This window comes from Oncorhynchus keta, chromosome 35 (assembly GCF_023373465.1).
Source record: "Oncorhynchus keta strain PuntledgeMale-10-30-2019 chromosome 35, Oket_V2, whole genome shotgun sequence".
NCBI lineage: Eukaryota > Metazoa > Chordata > Actinopteri > Salmoniformes > Salmonidae > Oncorhynchus > Oncorhynchus keta.
Window position 1 is genome coordinate 19,219,747 of NC_068455.1, and position 22,161 is coordinate 19,241,907.

At 41.4% G+C, this 22,161-nt stretch overlaps 1 protein-coding gene across 1 annotated transcript in view; it reads right to left on the reverse strand.

Moving 5' to 3' along the window:
• Nucleotides 1-1,636: 1,636 nt before the first annotated feature.
• Nucleotides 1,637-22,161, reverse strand: part of LOC118368104 (protein transport protein Sec23A) — a 45,958-nt gene continuing 25,433 nt past the window's right edge. Inside the window, exons 11-18 of the mRNA XM_035751879.2 lie at nt 21,493-21,599; nt 20,086-20,239; nt 19,630-19,707; nt 19,254-19,415; nt 17,386-17,472; nt 8,261-8,416; nt 8,107-8,172; nt 1,637-3,267 (exon numbers count right to left, since the gene is read on the reverse strand). Coding sequence (XP_035607772.1) covers nt 3,178-3,267; nt 8,107-8,172; nt 8,261-8,416; nt 17,386-17,472; nt 19,254-19,415; nt 19,630-19,707; nt 20,086-20,239; nt 21,493-21,599 — 900 coding nt within the window. The 3' untranslated portion in view covers nt 1,637-3,177. The remainder of the gene's footprint in view (nt 3,268-8,106; nt 8,173-8,260; nt 8,417-17,385; nt 17,473-19,253; nt 19,416-19,629; nt 19,708-20,085; nt 20,240-21,492; nt 21,600-22,161) is intronic.

Genomic DNA, 22,161 nt, shown 5'->3' on the forward strand with positions numbered 1-22,161 from the left:
CATAATCAATGCTTGCAGTTTGTCAGAATTTGTGGGGTTTTGTTTGTCCACGCGTCTCTTGAGGATTGACCACAAATTCTCAATGGGATTAAAGTCTGGGAAGTTTCCTGGCAATGGACCCAAAATATCGATATTTTGTTCCCTGAGCCACTTAGTTATCACTTTTGCCTTATGGAAAGGTGCTCCATCATGCTGGAAAAGGCATTATTCGTCACCAAACTATCCTGGATAATTGGGAGAGGTTGCCCTGAGAAGCAACCCCACACATGAAAGGTCTCAGGAAGCTTTACTGTTGGCATGACACAGGACTGATGGTAGCGCTCACCTTGTCTTCTCCGGACAAGCTTTTTTTCCGGATGCCCCAAACAATCTGAAAGGGGATTCATCAGAGTAAATGACTTTACTCCAGTCCTCAGCAGTCCAATCCCTGTACCTTTTGCAGAATATCAGTCTGTCCCTAATGTTTTTCCTGGAGAGAAGTGGCTCCGTGCTCCAAGTCTTCGCCTCACTGTGCGTGCAGATGCACTCACACCTGCCTGCTGCCATTCCCGAGCAAGCTCTGTACTGGTGGTACCCTGATCCCGCAGCCGAATCAACTTTAGGAGACGGTCCTGGCGCTTACTGGACTTTCTTGGTGCCCTGAAGCCTTCTTCACAACAATTTAACCACTCTCATTGAAGTTCTTGATGATCTGATAAATGGTTGATTTAGGTGCAATCTTACTGGCAGCAATATCCTTGCCTGTGAAGCCCTTTTTGTGTAAAGCAATGATGCCGGCACGTGTTTCCTTGCAGGTAACCATCGTTGACAGAGGAAGAACAATGATTCCAAGCACCAACCTCCTTTTGAAGCTTCCAGTCTGTTATTCGAACTCAAACAGCGTGACAGAGTGATCTCCAGCCTTGTCCTCGTCAACACTCACATCCGTGTCAACGAGAGAATCACTGACATGATGTCAGCTGGTCCTTTTGTGGCAGGGCTGAAATGCAGTGGAAATGTTTTTTTGGGGATTCAGTTAATTTGCATGGCAAAGAGGGACTTTGCAATTAATTGCAATTCATCTGATCACTCTTCATAACATTCTGCAGTATATGCAAATTTCCATCATACAAATTGAGGTAGCAGACTTGGTGAAAATTAATATTTGTCATTCTCAAAACTTTTGGCCACAACTGTATATAGTCTCGGTATTGTTGTTTTACTGCTGCTCTTTAATGACTTGTTACTTTTCTCTTATTCTTGTCCGTATGTCTTGAAACTGCATTGTTGGTTGTGGCTCGTAAGTAAGCATTTCACTGTAAGTATTCGGTGCATGTGACTAATAAAATTTGATTTGATACACTTTGATGTCATGTGGTGGTCGGTGTAGGAGGGAGGAGTGACAACGGGTGCTAGTCAGTCACTCTCGGTCTCTTTTTTAAAACACAGAGTAGCAAGTCTGAGCCCGGCCCGGCACATTCAATCGCTAGTCCGACTTCCTCTAGTAATTTGTGTTTAGTCATTATTTAATCAGACAGTGTGCTTAAAACATCATGCAAGCTCAGTGCATATAGTTGATTTGATTAAACCACATAGGAAGTGTCAATATATGGAAAAATACACTTTTTAAAATTTGTACAAATCAATTGGACGACTCTTGGTTGACCAATATTTATTTTAGTCGGGGACAGCCCTAGTTTACTTTATTTAGAAAGTTAGCTGTAAAAGTTCATAAAATCTGATAAAACATCTAGTTGAAAACAGCATCACTCAAACTAAATCAAATAGAAAGTGTTAATAGTCAACAAAAATTCTTTTTACAGTGAGGTATTTTATTAGAAAAGTCGAAATTAACACTGTTAGTAACAAGGCAGATATGATATGAGATCCGGAGAATAGCAAGGGCAGGTTTAATACTCTGCAAATCTGTCTGTATCGTGGAGCATGTTAGTACCACTGTCTGTATAGTACAGATGTAGGATCTTCACTTGAACCAGTTTGCTACAGCAGGAAAATAATCTTGCAGAAATAGAAAATGTAAATTATGTGGATTATAATTAATGGCCATTTTTCTCAGGGTTGTTACATTTTTTTTGTAAAGGAAAAGTCTGACATTACAAACTTCCGAATCCTTTTAAAACATAAAATACACTACAACTGTGAAATATAATGCATTGCAGGAAAGTTATTCCACAACAAGGTGATCAAATTACAATCCAACATCTGTACTAGGCAGGGTTTTGTACCACAATGAGTGTTTGATATGAATGACGAACATTAATTAGATAGCACACACTAAAGGTCTGAAAATAACCTATTATTCTGTGGCGTACGCAGGGAGAACAGAAAACAAATTCAATTAAGTTGTATTGGATTCCCCAAGCTTTACCAACTGACGATACAACACCCACCTTTTCTCTTTCTGTAAGCCTGCAGCTATGACAGCTCTGATTGACTGGACGATAGTATTATACATTTCTCTGTTTGATATATATTTTTTTATAGAAACACAGACAGAAAATGTAATATAAAGTAAGTCTGGATGCTGTATTGTTCTAGATAAACTAGACGTATTGCCATTGAAGCATCAAAATAAAACATCCAATAAAATGTCTCCAACTGGATGTTGGGTGAGTTAGTGTTCTGAGGGGAAAGTACATCTACATAAATATCAGACTCATCTTACGATTCATATACTGATCCGGGACCAAACATTTAAGATAGTAGTCACCAACTGATGTTTTCTTTTGTTTGTTCTTTTTACAATCATTGACCACCGACCAGTCACATAAAAAGGCTGTCCTGCAGATCATTTTCTGTATTGCGTCACTTTCCTGTACATAGCCATTTTGAATATTAAAAAGGAGAAAGAGGAAGACATATCCTCTTCTGGTTGTTGACTTTCCCAAGTATAGTATGAGTTGACTGCTGTTGCGCAATCCTGGGTTCATATAGTATTTTTTTTCTTCCAAATACTTTAAGTGTTTGAGCCAGTCTTGAGTGCCAGATGGGAGGGGTTTGCTTTTGGGTCTATTCCATTGGCTTTATTGCGCCAGACAAGCTCAATCAAGCACAGATTAAGTACTTGAAAGAAAACAAATACAATCTGCACCCAGGTCTGCTGTTGAGTGGATGATGAGGTGGAACCATGGTCTGTGATGCTGACGTTCAGTGGTTACTATGGGATCTGTCTCAGTCTCAGGCAGCGCTGGACACAGCCAGCTTCTTCAGGTGGTCCATGAATACCTGTAGACTGACGTCATCTGTCAGGATTGGGGCTCCTGACTCCTACACACAGAGAAGACGAGAGTGGAATTCAGTTATATAATCTGGGAAAGTGGTTACACCCTGGAGGCTCCTCAGAGGAGGAAAGGGAGGACCATCCTCAGTGAATTTCATAAAAATAATTAAACATGAAAAAAAAGTGATAATTTTTAAATAAAACTATTAAAGTCACCAAATAATGTATTAAAAAAACACACTGTTTTGCAAAGGTCTACAGTATCTCCGTAGGGTAGCACCATGGTGTAGCAGGAGGACCGGTTCTCACCCCTTTCCATAGACTTACACAGTAATTATGACAATTTCCGGAGGACGTCCTCCAACTTATCAGAGCTCTTGTAGGATGAACTGACATGTTGTCCACCCAATCAAAGGATCAGAGAATAAATAGTACTGAAAGAATCAGCTACATCTAACTAGCATTGCAGTGAGTAGTTGACACAGAGAGAGAAAGACAATATTTGAACAGTTTTGAACAAACTAATTTCTTCAAAAATGAAGGAGGCAAGAGAGAAAGAGAGAGCAATATTTTGTTTATTTTATTCACTTTCACTTACTTATCTAATGAATGCAGCTAGCTAGTTTAGCCTACTCAAACACCCGGCTTAAACAGAGAGGGATGCTTTGTTAGCTAGCTGGCTATGGCTATCCAACACGGTAACTCTTCCAAGTCAAGGTAAGCTGGTGGCTTTATCAATGTATTACCACTGGGGCCCACCAGTGTAACTGCTAAACTGCTTGCTGACTGTACTGCATGATTGTAGCTAGCGGGTTTACTAATGCGTTAGTTCTAGTAGCTATGTTGACTATGACGTTAGCTAATATGGTTACAAAGATGCATGCTGTTTGTAGCGATTAGCGGTAATGATATGAAGGTTTGGCTTGGAAAGTTTTTTTTTGCATGGTCACAGAGAGTTGATATGTTATACACTGAAGTCCACAAGCGAAGGGAAAAGGTGAGAGAAGGAGAGTGAGTAGATATATAAGTAGGAATTATACAACGCGCTAAGTGATCATGCTGTTTGAATGTGGCAGCTATGAAAGTAAATTGTGTTTGCACATGATCAGAGGTGTATTCATTCCACCGATTCTGTTGAATGAAACGGGATAAACATACATTACATTACATTTTACATTTAAGTCATTTAGCAGACGCTCTTATCCAGAGCGACTTACAAATTGGTGCATTCACCTTATGACATCCAGTGGAACAGCCACTTTACAATAGTGCATCTAAATCTTTTAAGGGGGGTGAGAAGGATTACTTTATCCTATCCTAGGTATTCCTTAAAGAGGTGGGGTTTCAGGTGTCTCCGGAAGGTGGTGATTGACTCCGCTGTCCTGGCGTCGTGGGGGAGTGTGTTCCACCATTGGGGGCCAGAGCAGCTAACAGTTTTGACTGGGCTGAGCGGGAACTGTACTTCCTCAGTGGTAGGGAGGCGAGCAGGCCAGAGGTGAGGTGGATGAACGCAGTGCCCTTGTTTGGGTGTAGGGCCTGATCAGAGCCTGGAGGTACTGAGGTGCCGTTCCCCTCACAGCTCCGTAGGCAAGCACCATGGTCTTGTAGCGGATGCGAGCTTCAACTGGAAGCCAGTGGAGAGAGTGGAGGAGCAGGGTGACGTGAGAGAACTTGGGAAGGTTGAACACCAGACGGGCTGCAGCGTTCTGGATGAGTTGTAGGGGTTTCATGGCACAGGCAGGGAGCCCAGCCAACAGCGAGTTGCAGTAATCCAGACGGGAGATGACAAGTGCCTGGATTAGGACCTGCGCCGCTTCCTGTGTGAGGCAGGGTCGTACTCTGCAGATGTTGTAGAGCATGAACCTACAGGAACGGGCCACCGCCTTGATGTTAGTTGAGAACGACAGGGTGTTGTCCAGGATCACGCCAAGGTTCTTAGCGCTCTGGGAGGAGGACACAATGGAGTTGTCAACCGTGATGGCGAGATCATGGAACGGGCAGTCCTTCCCCGGGAGGAAGAGCAGCTCCGTCTTGCCGAGGTTCAGCTTGAGGTGGTGATCCGTCATCCACACTGATATGTCTGCCAGACATGCAGAGATGTGATTCGCCACCTGGTCATCAGAAGGGGGAAAGGAGAAGATTAATTGTGTGTCGTCTGCATAGCAATGATAGGAGAGACCATGTGAGGTTATGACAGAGCCAAGTGACTTGGTGTATAGCGAGAATAGGAGAGGGCCTAGAACCGAGCCCTGGGGGACACCAGTGGTGAGAGCGCGTGGTGAGGAGACAGATTCTCGCCACGCCACCTGATAGGAGCGACCTGTCAGGTAGGACGCAATCAAGCGTGGGCCGCGCCGGAGATGCCCAACTCGGAGAGGGTGGAGAGGAGGATCTGATGGTTCACAGTATCGAAGGCAGCCGATAGGTCTAGAAGGATGAGAGCAGAGGAGAGAGAGTTAGCTTTAGCAGTGCGGAGCGCCTCCGTGATACAGAGAAGAGCAGTCTCAGTTGAATGACTAGTCTTGAAACCTGACTGATTTGGATCAAGAAGGTCCTTCTGAGAGAGATAGCGGGAGAGCTGGCCAAGGACGACACGTTCAAGAGTTTTGGAGAGAAAAGAAAGAAGGGATACTGGTCTGTAATTGATGACATCGGAGGGATCGAGTGTAGGTTTTTTCAGAAGGGGTGCAACTCTCGCTCTCTTGAAGACGGAAGGGACATAGCCAGCGGTCAGGGATGAGTTGATGAGCGAGGTGAGGTAAGGTAAGGGAGAAGGTCTCCGGAAATGGTCTGGAGAAGAGAGGAGGGATAGGGTCAAGCGGGCAGGTTGTTGGGCGGCCAGCCGTCACAAGACGCGAGATTTCATCTGGAGAGAGAGGGGAGAAAGAGGTCAGAGCACAGGGTAGGGCAGTGTGAGCAGAACCAGCGGTGTCGTTTGACTTAGCAAACGAGGATCGGATGTCGTCGACCTTCTTTTCAAAATGGTTGACGAAGTCATCTGCAGAGAGGGAGGAGGGGGAGGGGGAGGAGGATTCAGGAGGGAGGAGAAGGTGGCAAAGAGCTTCCTAGGGTTAGAGGCAGATGCTTGGAATTTAGAGTGGTAGAAAGTGGCTTTAGCAGCAGAGACAGAGGAGGAAAATGTAGAGAGGAGGGAGTGAAAGGATGCCAGGTCCGCAGGGAGGCGAGTTTTCCTCCATTTCCGCTCGGCTGCCCGGAGCCTTGTTCTGTGAGCTCGCAATGAGTCATCGAGCCACGGAGCGGGAGGGGAGGACCGAGCCGGCCTGGAGGATAGGGGACATAGAGAGTCAAAGGATGCAGAAAGGCAGGAGAGGAGGGTTGAGGAGGCAGAATCAGGAGATAGGTTGGAGAAGGTTTGAGCAGAGGGAAGAGATGATAGGATGGAAGAGGAGAGAGTAGCGGGGAGAGAGAGCGAAGGTTTGGACGGCGCGATACCATCCGAGTAGGGGCAGTGTGGGAAGTGTTGGATGAGAGCGAGAGGGAAAAGGATACAAGGTAGTGGTCGGAGACTTGGAGGGGAGTTGCAATGAGGTTAGTGGAAGAACAGCACCTAGTAAAGATGAGGTCGAGCGTATTGCCTGCCTTGTGAGTAGGGGGAAGGTGAGAGGGTGAGGTCAAAAGAGGAGAGGAGTGGAAAGAAGGAGGCAGAGAGGAATGAGGCATCAAGCTCATTGATGAACTCTCCGAGGGGACCTGGAGGGCGATAAATGATAAGGATGTTAAGCTTGAAAGGGCTGGTAACTGTGACAGCATGAAATTCAAAGGAGGCGATAGACAGATGGGTAAGGGGAGAAAGAGAGAATGACCACTTGGGAGAGATGAGGATCCTGGTGCCACCACCCCGCTGACCAGAAGCTCTCGGGTGTGCGAGAACACGTGGGCGGACGAAGAGAGAGCAGTAGGAGTAGCAGTGTTATCTGTGGTGATCCATGTTTCCGTCAGTGCCAAGAAGTCGAGGGACTGGAGGGAGGCATAGGCTGAGATGAACTCTGCCTTGTTGGCCGCAGATCGGCAGTTCCAGAGGCTACCGGAGACCTGGAACTCCACGTGGGTCGTGCGCGCTGGGACCACCAGATTAGGGTGGCCGCGGCCACGCGGTGTGGAGCGTTTGTATGGTCTTACCTGAATACCTGAATCTGTCCAATATAAACTCTTGTTTGCAACTGTTGGACTAATGGTTACATCCTAGACCAACTAGCTGCAGGCAATAGTGTGCAAGACGGTATTGAATGTGCCACTGTCTGTCACCTTGATTACTCAAAATGTTCTCTCGACCTGTGCACTTAAGTTGTAAACTTTCATTCATAAACAAGATTGTAGCAACCTCATGATCATTCGGTATAGGAAAAATCGGAGTATCACGTAGTAGCCTAAACCTATCGATGTTACATTGAGCTGGGTGAATGGATTATGAGTGACAGTCATCCAATATGCTGTAATAGAAATAAGGCCATGCTCATGAAAAAAATGAGTATCCTCCCTCATCTTAAATGGCACCGACAGCCACTAAGTTACACTTTCATTATCCACTAAAAAATGTAAGATGACTACACTAATTTGTGTAGACTTTACCTGCTTGTGTAAAAGAAACGGACAACAAGTAAGAGTTGGGACTCTCTCTCCAGCTACATGATGACTTTCAATACAACATTAAGCTGAGTCAGGCTGAACCACAGTGGACCCTATGCTCCTCCAGGATCAACAGTCATTATTGCACACACATGCCATTCAGAAAGAGACAACGTGCTTATCCTTTACAAAATAAAATACTAAAAACACCATCCTTAGCAGTATGTACTTTTTTATTAATAGTATCTTATCTAGTTCCTGGGTAAAAAATATAAATTAAGAATCAGCAGAAGTCTTACCTGGCCCCATGCATACATGTTGTTGTGGGTTTGTGATGGGTTAACTTTAGATAGCAGGAAACGAGCCTAGAAAACAACAAGAACATCAATACAGGAAGTTGAATAGACTTGACAGTTGACATTCATATACATTTGAGCGAGTGTGTGTATGTACCTGTGATCCGCCAAACTCTGTGTCTATGTAGCGGGGCATAGGGAAGCGGCTGTGCAGGATCTCCTGGGCGTCGTCCGCTGGAGCCTGCAGCAGGTGGCGGAAGTTCTCGTACTCGGGCATCTCCTGGTAGCCTGCCTTACGCCACTGAGACACAGTCTGATGGATAGACAGAGAAAAAGGGTTAGAGAGAGCCCAGTTAGAGATGTCCTGAAGACATGAATAATTACATGTAGATGTTTACAGATCTATGAAATTAAGAGAAGTCTGTTTAGGAGCAGATTGATTTTGATTGACATTATTTCAATAGCAATCAATGACACTGGATATAATGTATTTCTTTTTTTCAAACAATACAAAACATACACATACAAATATCAACGACCCCCCCCCTCCGCCACATGGCCTCAAACGGCACCATTTTGTTTGTCTCCGTCATCCACGTATTTTCAATATTTAGATAATAAAGCATCTGACATCTCCATTGTGTTAACGATGGAGTATTGGTTGATTTCCAATTTAAGTATACATTTTTTAAAGATGATTGCTGAGCAAAGTATCTCTACGCACCCTCATATGCCATATCTTGAAATATGCAAACAGATTAAAAGTACATTTACAATGTAATACTTCTGACAGCTAACTTTCTAACTCCGCCCATAACGTCTGGACTTTATAGCATTACCAGAAGACATGGATAATTGAGTCATTGTTAGTTTTACACTTAAGACAGGACTCTTGTATAATATTAAGAGTACATTTTCATTAACTCATTTTGTTAGTTATGCTCCAACATTCCCTCCATCTTGTGCTAATATAAGTCTTGGTTCCAATAGTTTATATTTTTTCGAAGAGGTTGTCAGTTGGATATGCTCTCTGCAAGGTTCTGTATAGCTTACCTATCATATGAACATCCTTTTCTGACTTAAATAGGATTCCCTCAAGATTGCTCTGATGACCAAGAGATTTAAAATCAAACATAATTAAGTTGCATGTATTGGGATTTCAGGACCGTGCCCCAGGACTACCTGACATGATGGCTCCTTGCTGTCCCCAGTCCACCTGACTGTGCTGCTGCTCCAGTTTCAACTGTTCTGCCTTATTATTATTCGACCATGCTGGTCATTTATGAACATTTGAACATCTTGGTCATGTTCTGTTATAATCTCTACCCGGCACAGCCAGAAGAGGACTGGCCACCCCACATAGCCCGGTTCCTCTCTAGGTTTCTTCCTGGGTTTTGGCCTTTCTAGGGAGTTTTTCCTAGCCACCGTGCTTTTACACCTGCATTGTTTGCTGTTTGGGGTTTTAGGCTGGGTTTCTGTACAGCACTTTGAGATATCAGCTGATGTACGAAGGGCTATATAAATAAATTTGATTTGATTTGATTTGATGTATTTGAAAATATCTAGATTGGTCAGTCCAAAATTGCTTTTTAATTTTGTCAAAGAAATATATTTCCTATTACCAAGTCATTTACGGTTTCTATGCCTTTAGTTTTCCATGTGGACCATATTATCAGTGAATTATGAAAAGATATCCAAGGATTGTTCCATAGGGTTGTGTTTTTGGGGAGTGATAATAGTTCTGGTAGAAAACGTATAATTTTCATCAATATTGTTATAGTGTTCTTAACTCTGAAGTTAATGTTCTTCACTTAATCCTTTGAAAATAGACAAGTGAAACGTTTTTGGGGATGCATATGCGCATCTTCAATATGTACCCTTTGTTCCTCTTTAGTGCACTTAACTATATGTCGCAAGTAAAAAGCCCTGGGTGGCGAGTTGATACAATTCCAAGTCTAGAAGGTTAAAACCCCCCCCCAGACTTAGGAAATTCTAAAACTTACATTTTTATTTCTATGAGTGTTATTTGCCCATAAAAAAAAGTATGTTATGAAGGAGTATAGTTTTTTAAAGAATGTATTTGGTGGGGTAATTAGAATGACCGAGAATAAATATTAAATATTTGGGAGCCATGCCATTCTGAAGAGGTTTATTCTACCTGTAAGATTTGCTTTCATATTGGTAATGGGATTACTTAAGTCATCTGTATATACAGTTGTAGTCGGAAGTTTACATACACCTTAGCCAAATACATTAAAACTCAGTTTTTCACAATTCTAGACATTTAATCCTAGTAAACATTCCCTGTCTTAGGTCAGTTAGGATCACCACTTTATTGTAAGAATGTGAAATGTCAGAATAATAGGAGAGAGAATGATTTATTTCAGCTTTTATTTCTTTCATCACATTCCCAGTGGGTCAGAAGCTTACATCCACTCAATTAGTATTTGGTAGCATTGCCTTTAAATTGCTTAACTTGGGTCAAACGTTTCAGGTAGCCTTCCACAAGCTTCCCACAATAAGTTGGGTGAATTTTGGCCCATTCCTCCTGACAGAGCTGGTGTGTAGGCCTCCTTGCTCAAACACGCTTTTTCAGTTCTGCCCACAAATTTACTATAGGATTGAGGACAGGGCTTTGTGATGGCCACTCTAATACCTTGACTTTGTTGTACTTAACTTCTCTGGGATATGTGGGACGGTAGCGTCCGACCTCGCCAACAGCCAGTGAAATTGCAGGGTGCCAAATTCAAAACAACAGAAATCCCATAATTAAAATTCCTCAAACATATAACTATTTTACACCATTTTAAAGATAAACTTGTTGAAAATCCAGCCACAGTGTCCAATTTCAAAAAGGGTTTACGACGAAAGCACACCAAACGATTATGTTAGGTAAGTACCTAGTCACAGAAAAACACAGCCATCTGTCATGTGGATGGAATATCTTGGCAAAGGAGAAAGCCTCACTAACAGGGATGTAAAAAAATTTGTCCACCAAATTTGAGAGAAATAAGCTTTTTGTGCATTTGGAACATGTCTGGTATCTTTTATTTCAGCTCATGAAACCAACAGTTGACATGTTGCATTTATATATTTTTGTTCAGTATATTATTTCTGTATATTTTTGCTTAAGGTAATTTATATTATATTTGTATTACATTTATTATTTCAGTTGGAAAGTTGATAGCTTCAAAAGATTTGAATAGAAAAGACCATTCAAGATGGTCGAAAGCCTTTTAGTATCAACAGCCATTATTGATAAAGTGAGTGTACAAAACATTAGGAAAAATACTTGCTCTTTCCATGACAGACTGACCAGGTGAATCCAAGTGAAAGCTATGATCCCTTATTGATGTCACATTAAATCTTAAATCCACTTCAATCAGTGGTCACCAACCAACCGGTCGTTTGCGATCGACTGGTCGATTTCCAAGCCATTCTTAGTCGTTCACCAAACATTTCTGAAAAAAAAACCCAACAATAAATCCTTGTGTTCCTAAATTTTGTATTTGTTTCGCATCGCATTGTTGGCGGTAGGTGCACTTGATTCTGCAGCCCTAGTGCCGGGAAGGAAAAGTGTTCTCATTTTGAATCATTTTATGTCTGAAGTTTGAACTCCTCCTACTCGGCAGGCCCAGAGATCAGATCAAGGGCACCTAAAGGCCTACTCCTGGCAAATCAGACAGCGTCTTTCTCCAGTTTCCACGCGCCATAGACTGTAAAAGGAAGCCCCTAACACACAGAAAAGTTGATAATGTGACATTTGAAAACTTTTAAAACCATAACTAGAGAGAGACTCAACTAATACAGCAAAGACCTGCTCTTTTTATGAGTAAGTTCATTTAAAGTTGTTATTCAGCGCCGTCAACACTTTGTTCAACAGTTTTATAAGCCATTAACTTCTTGACGCTACCCATCCCTTAAGCGGGATAATTGTCATCAGCAACCGCTGAATAGCATATAGCGCCACTGTCAAATAATATTACTAAAAAATATTCATATACATGAAATCACAAGTGCAATATTGCAAAACACAGCTTAGCCTTTTGTTAATCCACCTGTCGTTTCAGATTTTGAAATTATGCTTTACAGTGGAAGCAATTCAAGCGTTTGTGTAAATGTATCGATAGCACAGCAAATCATTATGTACACTAAGCATTAAGTAGCTAGGTCACGAAAATCAGAAAAGCAATCAAATGAATCGTTTACCTTTGATGATCTTCGGATGTTTTCACTCACAAGACTCCCAGTTACACAACAAATGTTCTTTTTATCCATAAAGATTATTTTTATATCCAAATATCTCCGTTTGTTTGTCGCGTTATGTTCAGAAATCCACAGGAAAGAGCGGTCACGACAACGCTGACGAAAATTCCAAATAATATCCATAATGTCCACAGAAACATGTCAAACGTTTTTTTACAATCAATCCTCAGGTTGTTTTTAAAATGTATATCCGATAATTTATCAACCGTGAGTGTAGGTTTTTCAATAGGACCGGGAGAAACAATGGCCACTTTACTCTGTTATGCAAAACTCACTCTGAGAGCCCCCACCTATCCACTTACTCAATGTGATCTTTCTCGCTCATTTTTCAAAATAAAAGCCTGAAACTATGTCTAAAGACTGTTGACACCTTAGGGAAGCCATAGAAAATGAATCTGGTTGATATCCCTTTAAATGGAGGATAGGCATGCATAGGAACAGAGAGATTTCAAAATAAGAGGCACTTCCTGATTGGATTTCTCTCAGGTTTCCGCCTGCAATATCAGTTCTGTTATACTCACAGAGAATATTTTGACAGTTTTTGAAACTTTAGCGTGTTTTCTATCCTAATCTGAAATAGGCAGTTTCAAATGGTAATTTTTTTTGCCAAAAACGAAAATACTACCCCCTACGCGCAAAAGGTCAAATGCGTGTTCTCCCTACTTCCACTCACGCTACAACCAGCACTTCAGCTGCAATAAAAGAGTATAGCTCTTTTATTGCGTTTCGATAAGCATTGTTATTATTTGCGGCTTGTTTTTTTTGTATCAAGGAATACATTACTTTCTCTGGTCATAGGAGTATCGTGAATTGGTGCATGAGGCAGAAATAATGCAATGCTACTTAAGTCTTCCAACTGATGGCAAAACTTGTCTCTTTTTCTCAGTGGAGAGAGGAGGGACGGTGAGTCGGGTGATCAGCAGCCTCACCGCTGCTCCCTCCCTACCCTCAGACCAGTAAAAAAAAAGCAAATTATTATGCTCACTTAGCTGTCTCACAAGTAATAAAACAAATTATATATTACCGGTGTGATCATATAGCTAAAATTTGGAAAATATCATTTCAAAATGTTCTGAGAAGAACAATGGCAGGGCAATTCAAGTGTAGCCAATATGCAGTTTTAATGTATTGGGCCTATAGCCTACTGCACAAACCTCATTGCTACAGAACTGGTTGTAATAGGTTCATGTTGCATAATAGGCTTATGTTTTTTAAGTAATGTCAAAGAAAATCTGAGCGGTAGATCTCGGTTTGCATTTTTACAGAGTAAAAAGTAAGTGAGTCCATGCCCCAAATAACTAAGGCTGTTCTGAACAAAAAACGGGGTGTAACTCAATATTAGGAAGGTGTTCCTAATATTTTGTACACTCAGTGTACATCTTGTTTTTTTAGCGTATTTTATTAGAAAGAAATACATGAACATGTTTCAGTTTAAGTGTGTTTCAGTTTAAGTTTGATTGATATGTATCAAGTCTGGTAAGAATTCTGCCATTCTATTGCTGATGAGCTTTGTTATTATTTTATTTTCACAATTTATTAAACTTATGGGTCTGTAATCCGCAGGAGACACTCCAGATGCTCCTGGTTTTAATATAACTGAAATAACTGTTCGATACATGGAACTAGGAAGCACTGAATTGAATGACGCATGTTGTCATTTCTGTAAATAGGGGGGGCTACTTTATCCCAAAATGTTAAATAAAATGATGGGGAAGCCAAGTCAGCTAGGCGAACCGAACTAGTGTACTCGCATGGTCCCTTAAAATACATTTAGCTTGAAAAAAATAGAAAAGTGACAATAGTACTGTTTGTCCATTTAGAGACTGTAGCCAGTATACACTTCCAAAAATAGTCCAAATGAATATAAGATAACTCAATAAATCTGTCATTGATTTTGACGTTTTTGCCGAAGAGATCTTAGTCGCACAATTTTACATCTAATTAAGATGTTTGGTGAAGTATTTCTTAATGAAAAAATGATCATGAAAACAAGTTGTCTCTCGTGGAATAACAACAAAGACTTTATTGAAGAATCCCTACTGTTGACCAATCACCAAAGAAGGGGCGTAGCTTCAGCTACCGATTTCAGCTTGTGTGCCTGAACAACCAAAAAAAACGAAGTCCAAAACAAACAAAAACGCCACAAAACATTGTCATAATATATGCACAAACTCTTCCCAACCTCTTTTGGCTGGGAAGCATGCAGACGCCTTAAGAAGGGTGTAGGATCAGTCCAATTTTAGTTTAATTCCGATTTATATAGATTTTCATAGAAGCTTTGAATTATGTTGTTTCTAATTAACATTTGTATCTTTATCTTTTTAAATTATAACTGGATTGGCATATATCCGTTTGTGAGGGCTGCGAGATATTTACCAGGTTTATTTCCCATTAAGTAGTATGCTTTATTTGAGTTTCACCTGTAGTTGTTGGCTCTCTTCAAAGTAAAATATCATATTCCTGCTTAAGTTCAAGATATTTTTATGGCCTTTTTCTAAAATAGTAATTAATTGTTTTCTTATATTTAAATGTTTTAAATCAGATTGAATTTGTGCAGAGAATGAGATTATCATTCCCCTAATGTACACATTAACTTCTTTGGGACTGGGGGGCAGTATTGAGTAGCTTGGATAAAAAGGTGCCCAGAGTAAACTGCCTGCTACTCAGGCCTATAAACTAGAATATGCATATAATTAGTAGATTTGGTTAGAAAACACTGAAGTTTCTAAAACTGTTTGAATGATGTCTGTGAGTAGAACAGAACTCACATGGAATGCAAGAACCTGAGAAAAAATCCAACCGGGAAGTGGGAAATCTGAGGTTTGTAGTTTTTCAAGTAATTGCCTATTGAATATAGTGTCTATGGGGTCATATTGCACTTCCTAAGGCTTCCACTAGATGTCAACAGTCTTTAGAACCTTGTTTGAGGCTTCTACTATGGAGGAGGGAATGAGAGCTGTTTCAACCAGGTGTCTGGCAGAGTGCCATGAGCTCAGTCTCGCGCGCTCCCGTGAGAGTTAGCTGCGTTCCTTTTCATTTCTAAAGACAGGAATTCTCCGGTTGGAACATTATTGAAGATTTATGTTAAAAACATCCTAAAGATTGATTCTATACTTCGTTTGACATGTTTCTACGAACTGTAACTGAAATTTTTGACTTTTCGTCTGGACCTAGTACACGCGCCTCATGAATTTGGATTAGTGGGCTAAACGCGTGAACAAAAAGTAGGTATTTGGACATAAATGATGGACTTTATCGAACAAAACAAACATTTATTGTGGAACTGGGATTCCTGGGAGTGCATTCTGATGAAGATCATCAAAGGTAAGTGAATATTTATAATGCTATTTCTGACTTCTGTTGACTCTACAACATGGCAGGTATCTTCTGTATGGCTTGTTTTTGTGTCTGAGCGCTGTTCTCAGATTATTGCATGGTGTGCTTTTTCCGTAAAGTTTCTTTTAAAATCTGACACAGCGGTTGCATTAAGGAGAAGTGGATCTAAAATTCCATGCATAACAGTTGTATCTTTTATCAATGTTTATTATGAGTATTTCTGTAAATTGATGTGGCTCTCTGCAAAATCACCGGATGTTTTGGAACTACTGAACATAATGCGCCAATGTAAAGTGAGATTTTTTTATATAAATATGAACTTTATCGAACAAAACATACATGTATTGTGTAACATGAAGTCCCATGAGTGTCACCCGATGAAGATCAAAGGTTAGTGATTAATTTAATCGCTATTTCTGATTTTTGTGAGCCCTCTCCTTGGCTGGAAAATGGCTGTATGGTTTTCTGTGACTAGGTGCTGACATACCATAATCGGTTGGTGTGCTTTCGCTGTAAAGCTTATTTGGAATCGGACACTTGTATGTTTGAGGAATTTTAATTATGGGACTTCTGTTGTTTTGAATTTGGCACCCTGCAATTTCACTGGCTGTTGGCGAGGTAGGACGCTACCGTCCCACATATCCCATATACCAAACATTTACATATGTTTTTCAACAGGTCAATGACCCAACACATCTCCAGGCTGTGCAAGGGCTAGTTGACCAAGAAGGAGAGTGATGGAGTGCTGCATCAGATGACCTGGCCTCTACAATGTCCTGACTTCAACCCAATTGACATGGTTTGGGATGAGTTTAACCACAGAGTGACAGAAAAGCAGCGAACAAGTGATCAGCATATGTGGGAACTCCTTCAAGACCTTTGGAAAAGCATTCCTCATGAAGCTGGTTGAGAGAATTCCAAGAGTGTACAAAGCTGTCATCATGGTAAAGGGTGGCTACTGTGAAGAATCTCAAATATATTTTGATTTGTTTAAAACTTTTTTGGTTACTACATGATTTCATGTGTTATTGAATAGTTTTGATGTCTTTACTATTATTCTATAATGTAGAAAATAGTAAAAATAAAGAAAAAACCTTGAATGAGTAGGTGTGTCCAAACGTTTGACCGGTACTGTATATATACATATATTTTTTTTTATAGACTGTAAAAACACCAGCAAATCAAGTGATTTTTAATTGTGGAAATCTGTCCCAAAGTATGCTGATGCATAATGCATAATATACAAATGTAAGCAAGGACTGAAATTATTATGTTTTAGTCAAATATTGCAGTCAAATTTGCAGTCTACAAATGATGTGTAATTATATTCGGGCACCCTGACAATCCACTGCGGCTGAATCTAGTTGATGATCCCTGCACTACTGCAACACTGGCATTACAGTCCCCACTGCTCCCTCATCTATTAACAAATGTCAAATAAGGACAATAGTATCTGGCTGCAACCTGAAATTAAATCAGTCTAGTGTACGATAGAACAGGGATCATCAACTTGATACAGCCGCGTGACGATTTTTTCTTGAGTGGATGGTGAGGGGCTGGAACATAATACAAAATAACTTGTAGACTGCAAATTGACCGCAAGAAGCCCAAACAGATATCATATTTGATGTAGTCTGTTAATAGGTATGTTGATTATGATTGGATGACTGATGAACATACCTCGCCATGGTAGATGAGGATCTGGAAGAAGGTGTCCATGAGAAGGATGCGATCAGGAAGGATACTGCTACTGTCCAGCAACACAGGCTAGGAGAAGGAAAAGTTCTACATTTAAACCACATGTAAACAATACTAATAGCAAGATACTGAACACAGGCTAGGAGGAGAGAAACATGACACCATCTTAAACCACTGCCCTCTAAATGAAATGCCATCCTTCTAATGCAGCTCCAATCAATAATACTGTTTAAAGACTGAACCAGGTTGGTTGAGGTATGGGGGGTTAATCCCAGACACCGATAGCAATGTCACAATATCGGCGTTTTCCAAAACAAATGTCACAACACACCAACTCCCATCTCAGGTACAAAAGTAGTATATCTTGTATAGTGTGTTGGCGTTTTAAAGGACACAAACAGCGCAGATAGAGTGGTTCTGTTTATACGTGATGCCATCTGTTTGACAAAGGGGCACGGAGATAAGAAGATTACTCTTTCAATGTTCAACAGGCAGGAGTAGACAGAATATAAAGTCAGAGCCAGTGGAAACATTACATCCGCATCCCAAACGGCACCCTATCCCCTATATAGTGCACTAAGGTCAAAACTAGTGCACTATATAGGGAATAGGGTGTCATTTGAAAGGTAGCCTAGGTCTCTGCTAATCTAAAAAAAAAGAAGGAACACCTGAAGTGCCAGAAGAGTTTCACGGTTAAATGACTAAGACTAACATGCTGACCACACCGCTCGTGTTGCAAAATTCACACATACATGTTATTCAATCATTGCACCCACACTGCCAGCGCGCCTCAGCGAGCATCTGCTTGGCCAGGCTCTAAAATAGAAATAGGTTCTATTTGTGACGCTCAATGCGCTGCAAGTCCGGCCTCTCCCATCTCCTCATTGGTTTTTAGGAGCATATACCCACGTGAGTGATTGAAAGATTAACTGACATTCACACTCCAGTTGGTTGTAGTAATGCACCGTAAATTTGGTTGCCAACCGCCATATAAAGTCCAAAGAAGTAAAAAAAGATGCCAGAGGAAGGAGGAGAGATGACGAAAAAGGAATTTGGTTTACCCTTTTATGTGTGGATTAATTGTCGAGGACCTTGTGCAGTAGAGGACCTTGTGCATTTCAGGTAAAATAACAACCAATGTTTATATCCCAGGATAAATTAGCTAGCAACAGTAAGCTAGCTAGCTAAATTGCCATACATGTTTAATGCTTTTCGACCTGTCCACAAATTAAGATTGGTTCAGAGTTTTTGTTATTTCAACCTGCGTGTTGTGATTGTGTCTGGTGTGAGGGTACAAAATCAACAGTCGCAGGCAGGTGCACGCACGCATCCGGTTTGGTCAGCATGTAAGTCCCAAATGGCACCCCATTTTCAACATAGTGCACTATTTTTGACTAGAACCCCGTAGTGCACTATGTAGGGATTAAGGAGCCATTTGTGACGCAAACACTGTTAAATAACTTACCCTTTTCAGAGAGGTGTGTACTACGCTGTCTGTCTGTAAGTTGTTAAAAATCACACTGTTGATATCTGCACTGAAAAAAACGCTTGTCTGGAACACATTACTGTACTCACACACACTACACTAATTAACCACAAGGTAATCTGTTATAAAAGGACTGGGGAATTTGTGCACTCTCTCTCTGTTGACCTGAGCAACACAGCTAGGCTTGCAGAATGTGAGTGGGAGGGAGGTGGGAGAGTCAGAGAGATTGAGGTCTTCATAAGGCATCCATGATTTACGTTTTGAAAGAAGAAGTAAAGCACATTTTTCAATGGAAAAATAAGTGTGTGAGTGTCTGTGTGTGTGTCTGCTTGTGCATGTCTGTGTCTGTGTGTGTCGGTCTTACCTCTGGGGGCCCGTTGAAGGAGTAGGCATAGAGAATGGGTTGTATCATGATGAGAGACTGGGTCAGGTCCTGACGCATGAACTGGTGTCTGTAGTACGAGCTCTCATCTGGGCTGTTGTTGAACACTTGCAGAAAGGGAGACCTTCTCAGATGGAACATAAACTGAGGGACGCAGGAGAAGCAGGTTTTAAAATGCATTCCATCATGCTGCCAAAGCTATAATGTGCATTTTAAAATAATTTTGATACAAAGACTGAAACATTACATTAAAAAATATATTTTTACCATTAAGCTATTTATAACACATCTGTGTACTAGCTATAACTGTGTTGTTCTACTAAAGAGGCAATCAGTCATTCAGCACATGATTACTTACCTGGGGATAGAGAGAAAAGGTTTCTGAGAAGCGGAAGGAGTTGGGATCATCCTTATGATAATCTCCAAACTTCTGACACTGGAAAGGAGAGAGAAAAAGGCAATGAAACAGGAGACCTACCAGAAAGAGTCTACACTTAAAAATAAAATGCGACTTCACACTTCATCACACTACTTGAGCATGCCTGATAGCCTGGAAATAGCTACTTTCACTGGTTAGCAGTAGGAAATAATGATATTGTTACATTTCAACATCTCCATTTTTTAAAAACCTGGTCCATTTATGAAGGCTCTGTGGAGGGGAAAATAAAGCAGCCCTCTGCCTTGACCCCTGCCAATCTTCCATGTCATGTGTTGCTCTGTCTTGCCTATAAGGCCAAAAGTGGTGCAGTATAAAGGGAATGGGGTGCCATTTGGGATGCAGACCCTAGGAATAGTAGTGAGAATACTGTCTTACCAGTCGGATGAGCTGTCTGTCCAGCCAGCGTAGCACATCGGGACCCTCCTCCGTCTCAGCTCGATACACAGCCAGTCTGGCCATCAGGATGGCTGCGGCCTCCTGGTCAAATGATGCTGCAATGCTCTGGATCTGGGTCCCTGCATCTGCCCAGCTGAGAGAGGCAGAGACAGAGACAGAGAGAGAAACAACCTACATAAGCATTGCATATCATTTGACGTAAACACTTTTGTTTATTTCAGTTGTAAGGTTCTCCTTTATAAGGCAAGTGATACTACCAACACGAATCTTTACTATAGTTAGTATGGTTACATGAGTTAAATAAGGGATATGAAGGCCTCCCGGGTGGCGCAGTGGTCTAAGGCACTGCATCGCAGTGCTAGCTGTGCCACCAGTGACTCTGGGTTTGAGCCCAGTCTCTGTCGCAGGTGGCCGTGACCGGGAGGTCCATGGGGCGACGCACAATTGGCCTAGCGTCGTCCGGGTTAGGCCGGTAGGGATATCCTTGTCTCATTGCGCACTAGCGACTCCTGTGGCGGGCCGGGCGCAGTGCGCGCTGACCAGATCGCTAGGTGTATGGTGTTTCCTCCGACACAATGGTGCGGATGGCTTCCGGGTTGGATGCGCGCTGTGTTAAGAAGCAGCGTGGCTTGGTTGGGTTGTGTATCGGAGGACACATGGCTCTCGACCTTCGTCTCTCCCAAGCCCGTATGGGAGTTGTAGCGATGAGACAAGACAGTAACTACTAACATGAAATTGGGGATAAAATTGAGGTAAAACAAATATATAATAAAAATAATAAGGGATATGATGTCAGATGTTTTGTTCAGGTTGCTTTGACATTGAAAAGCCTTTAAGCATAATAAGCCCTTTAAATGAGTAAGTCCACCCCAAGTAAATTGAACTGATGTTTTAAAAACAGTCTGGGACTCTGCTTATCTATACAAATTTCCACCTGCCACTGCCCTGTCACATGTTGAGCATTGTATAAACACAGATCTCATAAGGTAAAATACAATAACTAACATGAACGTCAACATTGATCAAACGCCATACTGAGAGTTACATCACAGCTCAGTATCTACATAAATACACATTTAACAGTAACAACCAAGATAATCTCCTCCTCTGATTACAAGACAACAAACACACTTTGCCCTCTTTCCCTACCGCGTTGCTATGGAAACAAGATGCATTTTCAGATGCAGTTCCATAGTGGAATAAAAAGTGGTAGATAAACCTTCAAGTCTGTAGTTACTTTGAAAAGAAGATGTGAATGAAGAATCAAACCCAGATTCATATGTTTGTGTGTTTTTATAAGTTTTATGTTTTGAAGTGAGTTAAATACGCAATCTGTGTGTGTGTGTGTGTGTGTGTGTGTGTGTGCATGCGTGTGTGTGTATTTACTTTCTGGCCGTTGTGGTGACTCGGATGCGTTTCTGTCCACTGGAGTGTTGGTACTGGGTGACGTACTGGACCGCGCCTCGGCCCCCCTGGGGTATAGGTGCATTATGCTGTGTAGAGGAGACAAGAACGGTTGGTAGGATCATTAGAAAACAATTGAGAACAAGTTATCTGATTATAAATGTACACATGCACATGTTATAAAACAACGCCAAGATATGATAAATGTAAATTACCCATCTAACTAGGCTAATATAAGTGGGTGGTGCCTGTGAGTTTTTTCAAATGGTTTTCCCTGTACAAACACACATAACTGCTACTGCCTTCTGGACAACTTTCAGAACAACTGAAATAATTGGGTTATATGAGGGGGCTTAATAATTCATAATAATTCATTAATAATTCATGATTGGGAGCTTAGATCGAATTAGAGGCAAGCTCCTTACCAATAACCCCCAAAACACTCCAGAGCCAAATGGCTCATTAACTGTGCTGCAGCCATTAGAGTGGAGGAGAGGATATTGGATCTCAAGCTTCTGTTTACACAGAGCATCTCTCCCTCTCTCACTCCTCAAATCTAGTGCTTGAAAGTAAGTTGTTCTGGTCTGTTTTTCTTTCCCTTCCACACTCTAATAGATAGTGTATAGTAAGGAACAAGCTAAGCCCTTGTAC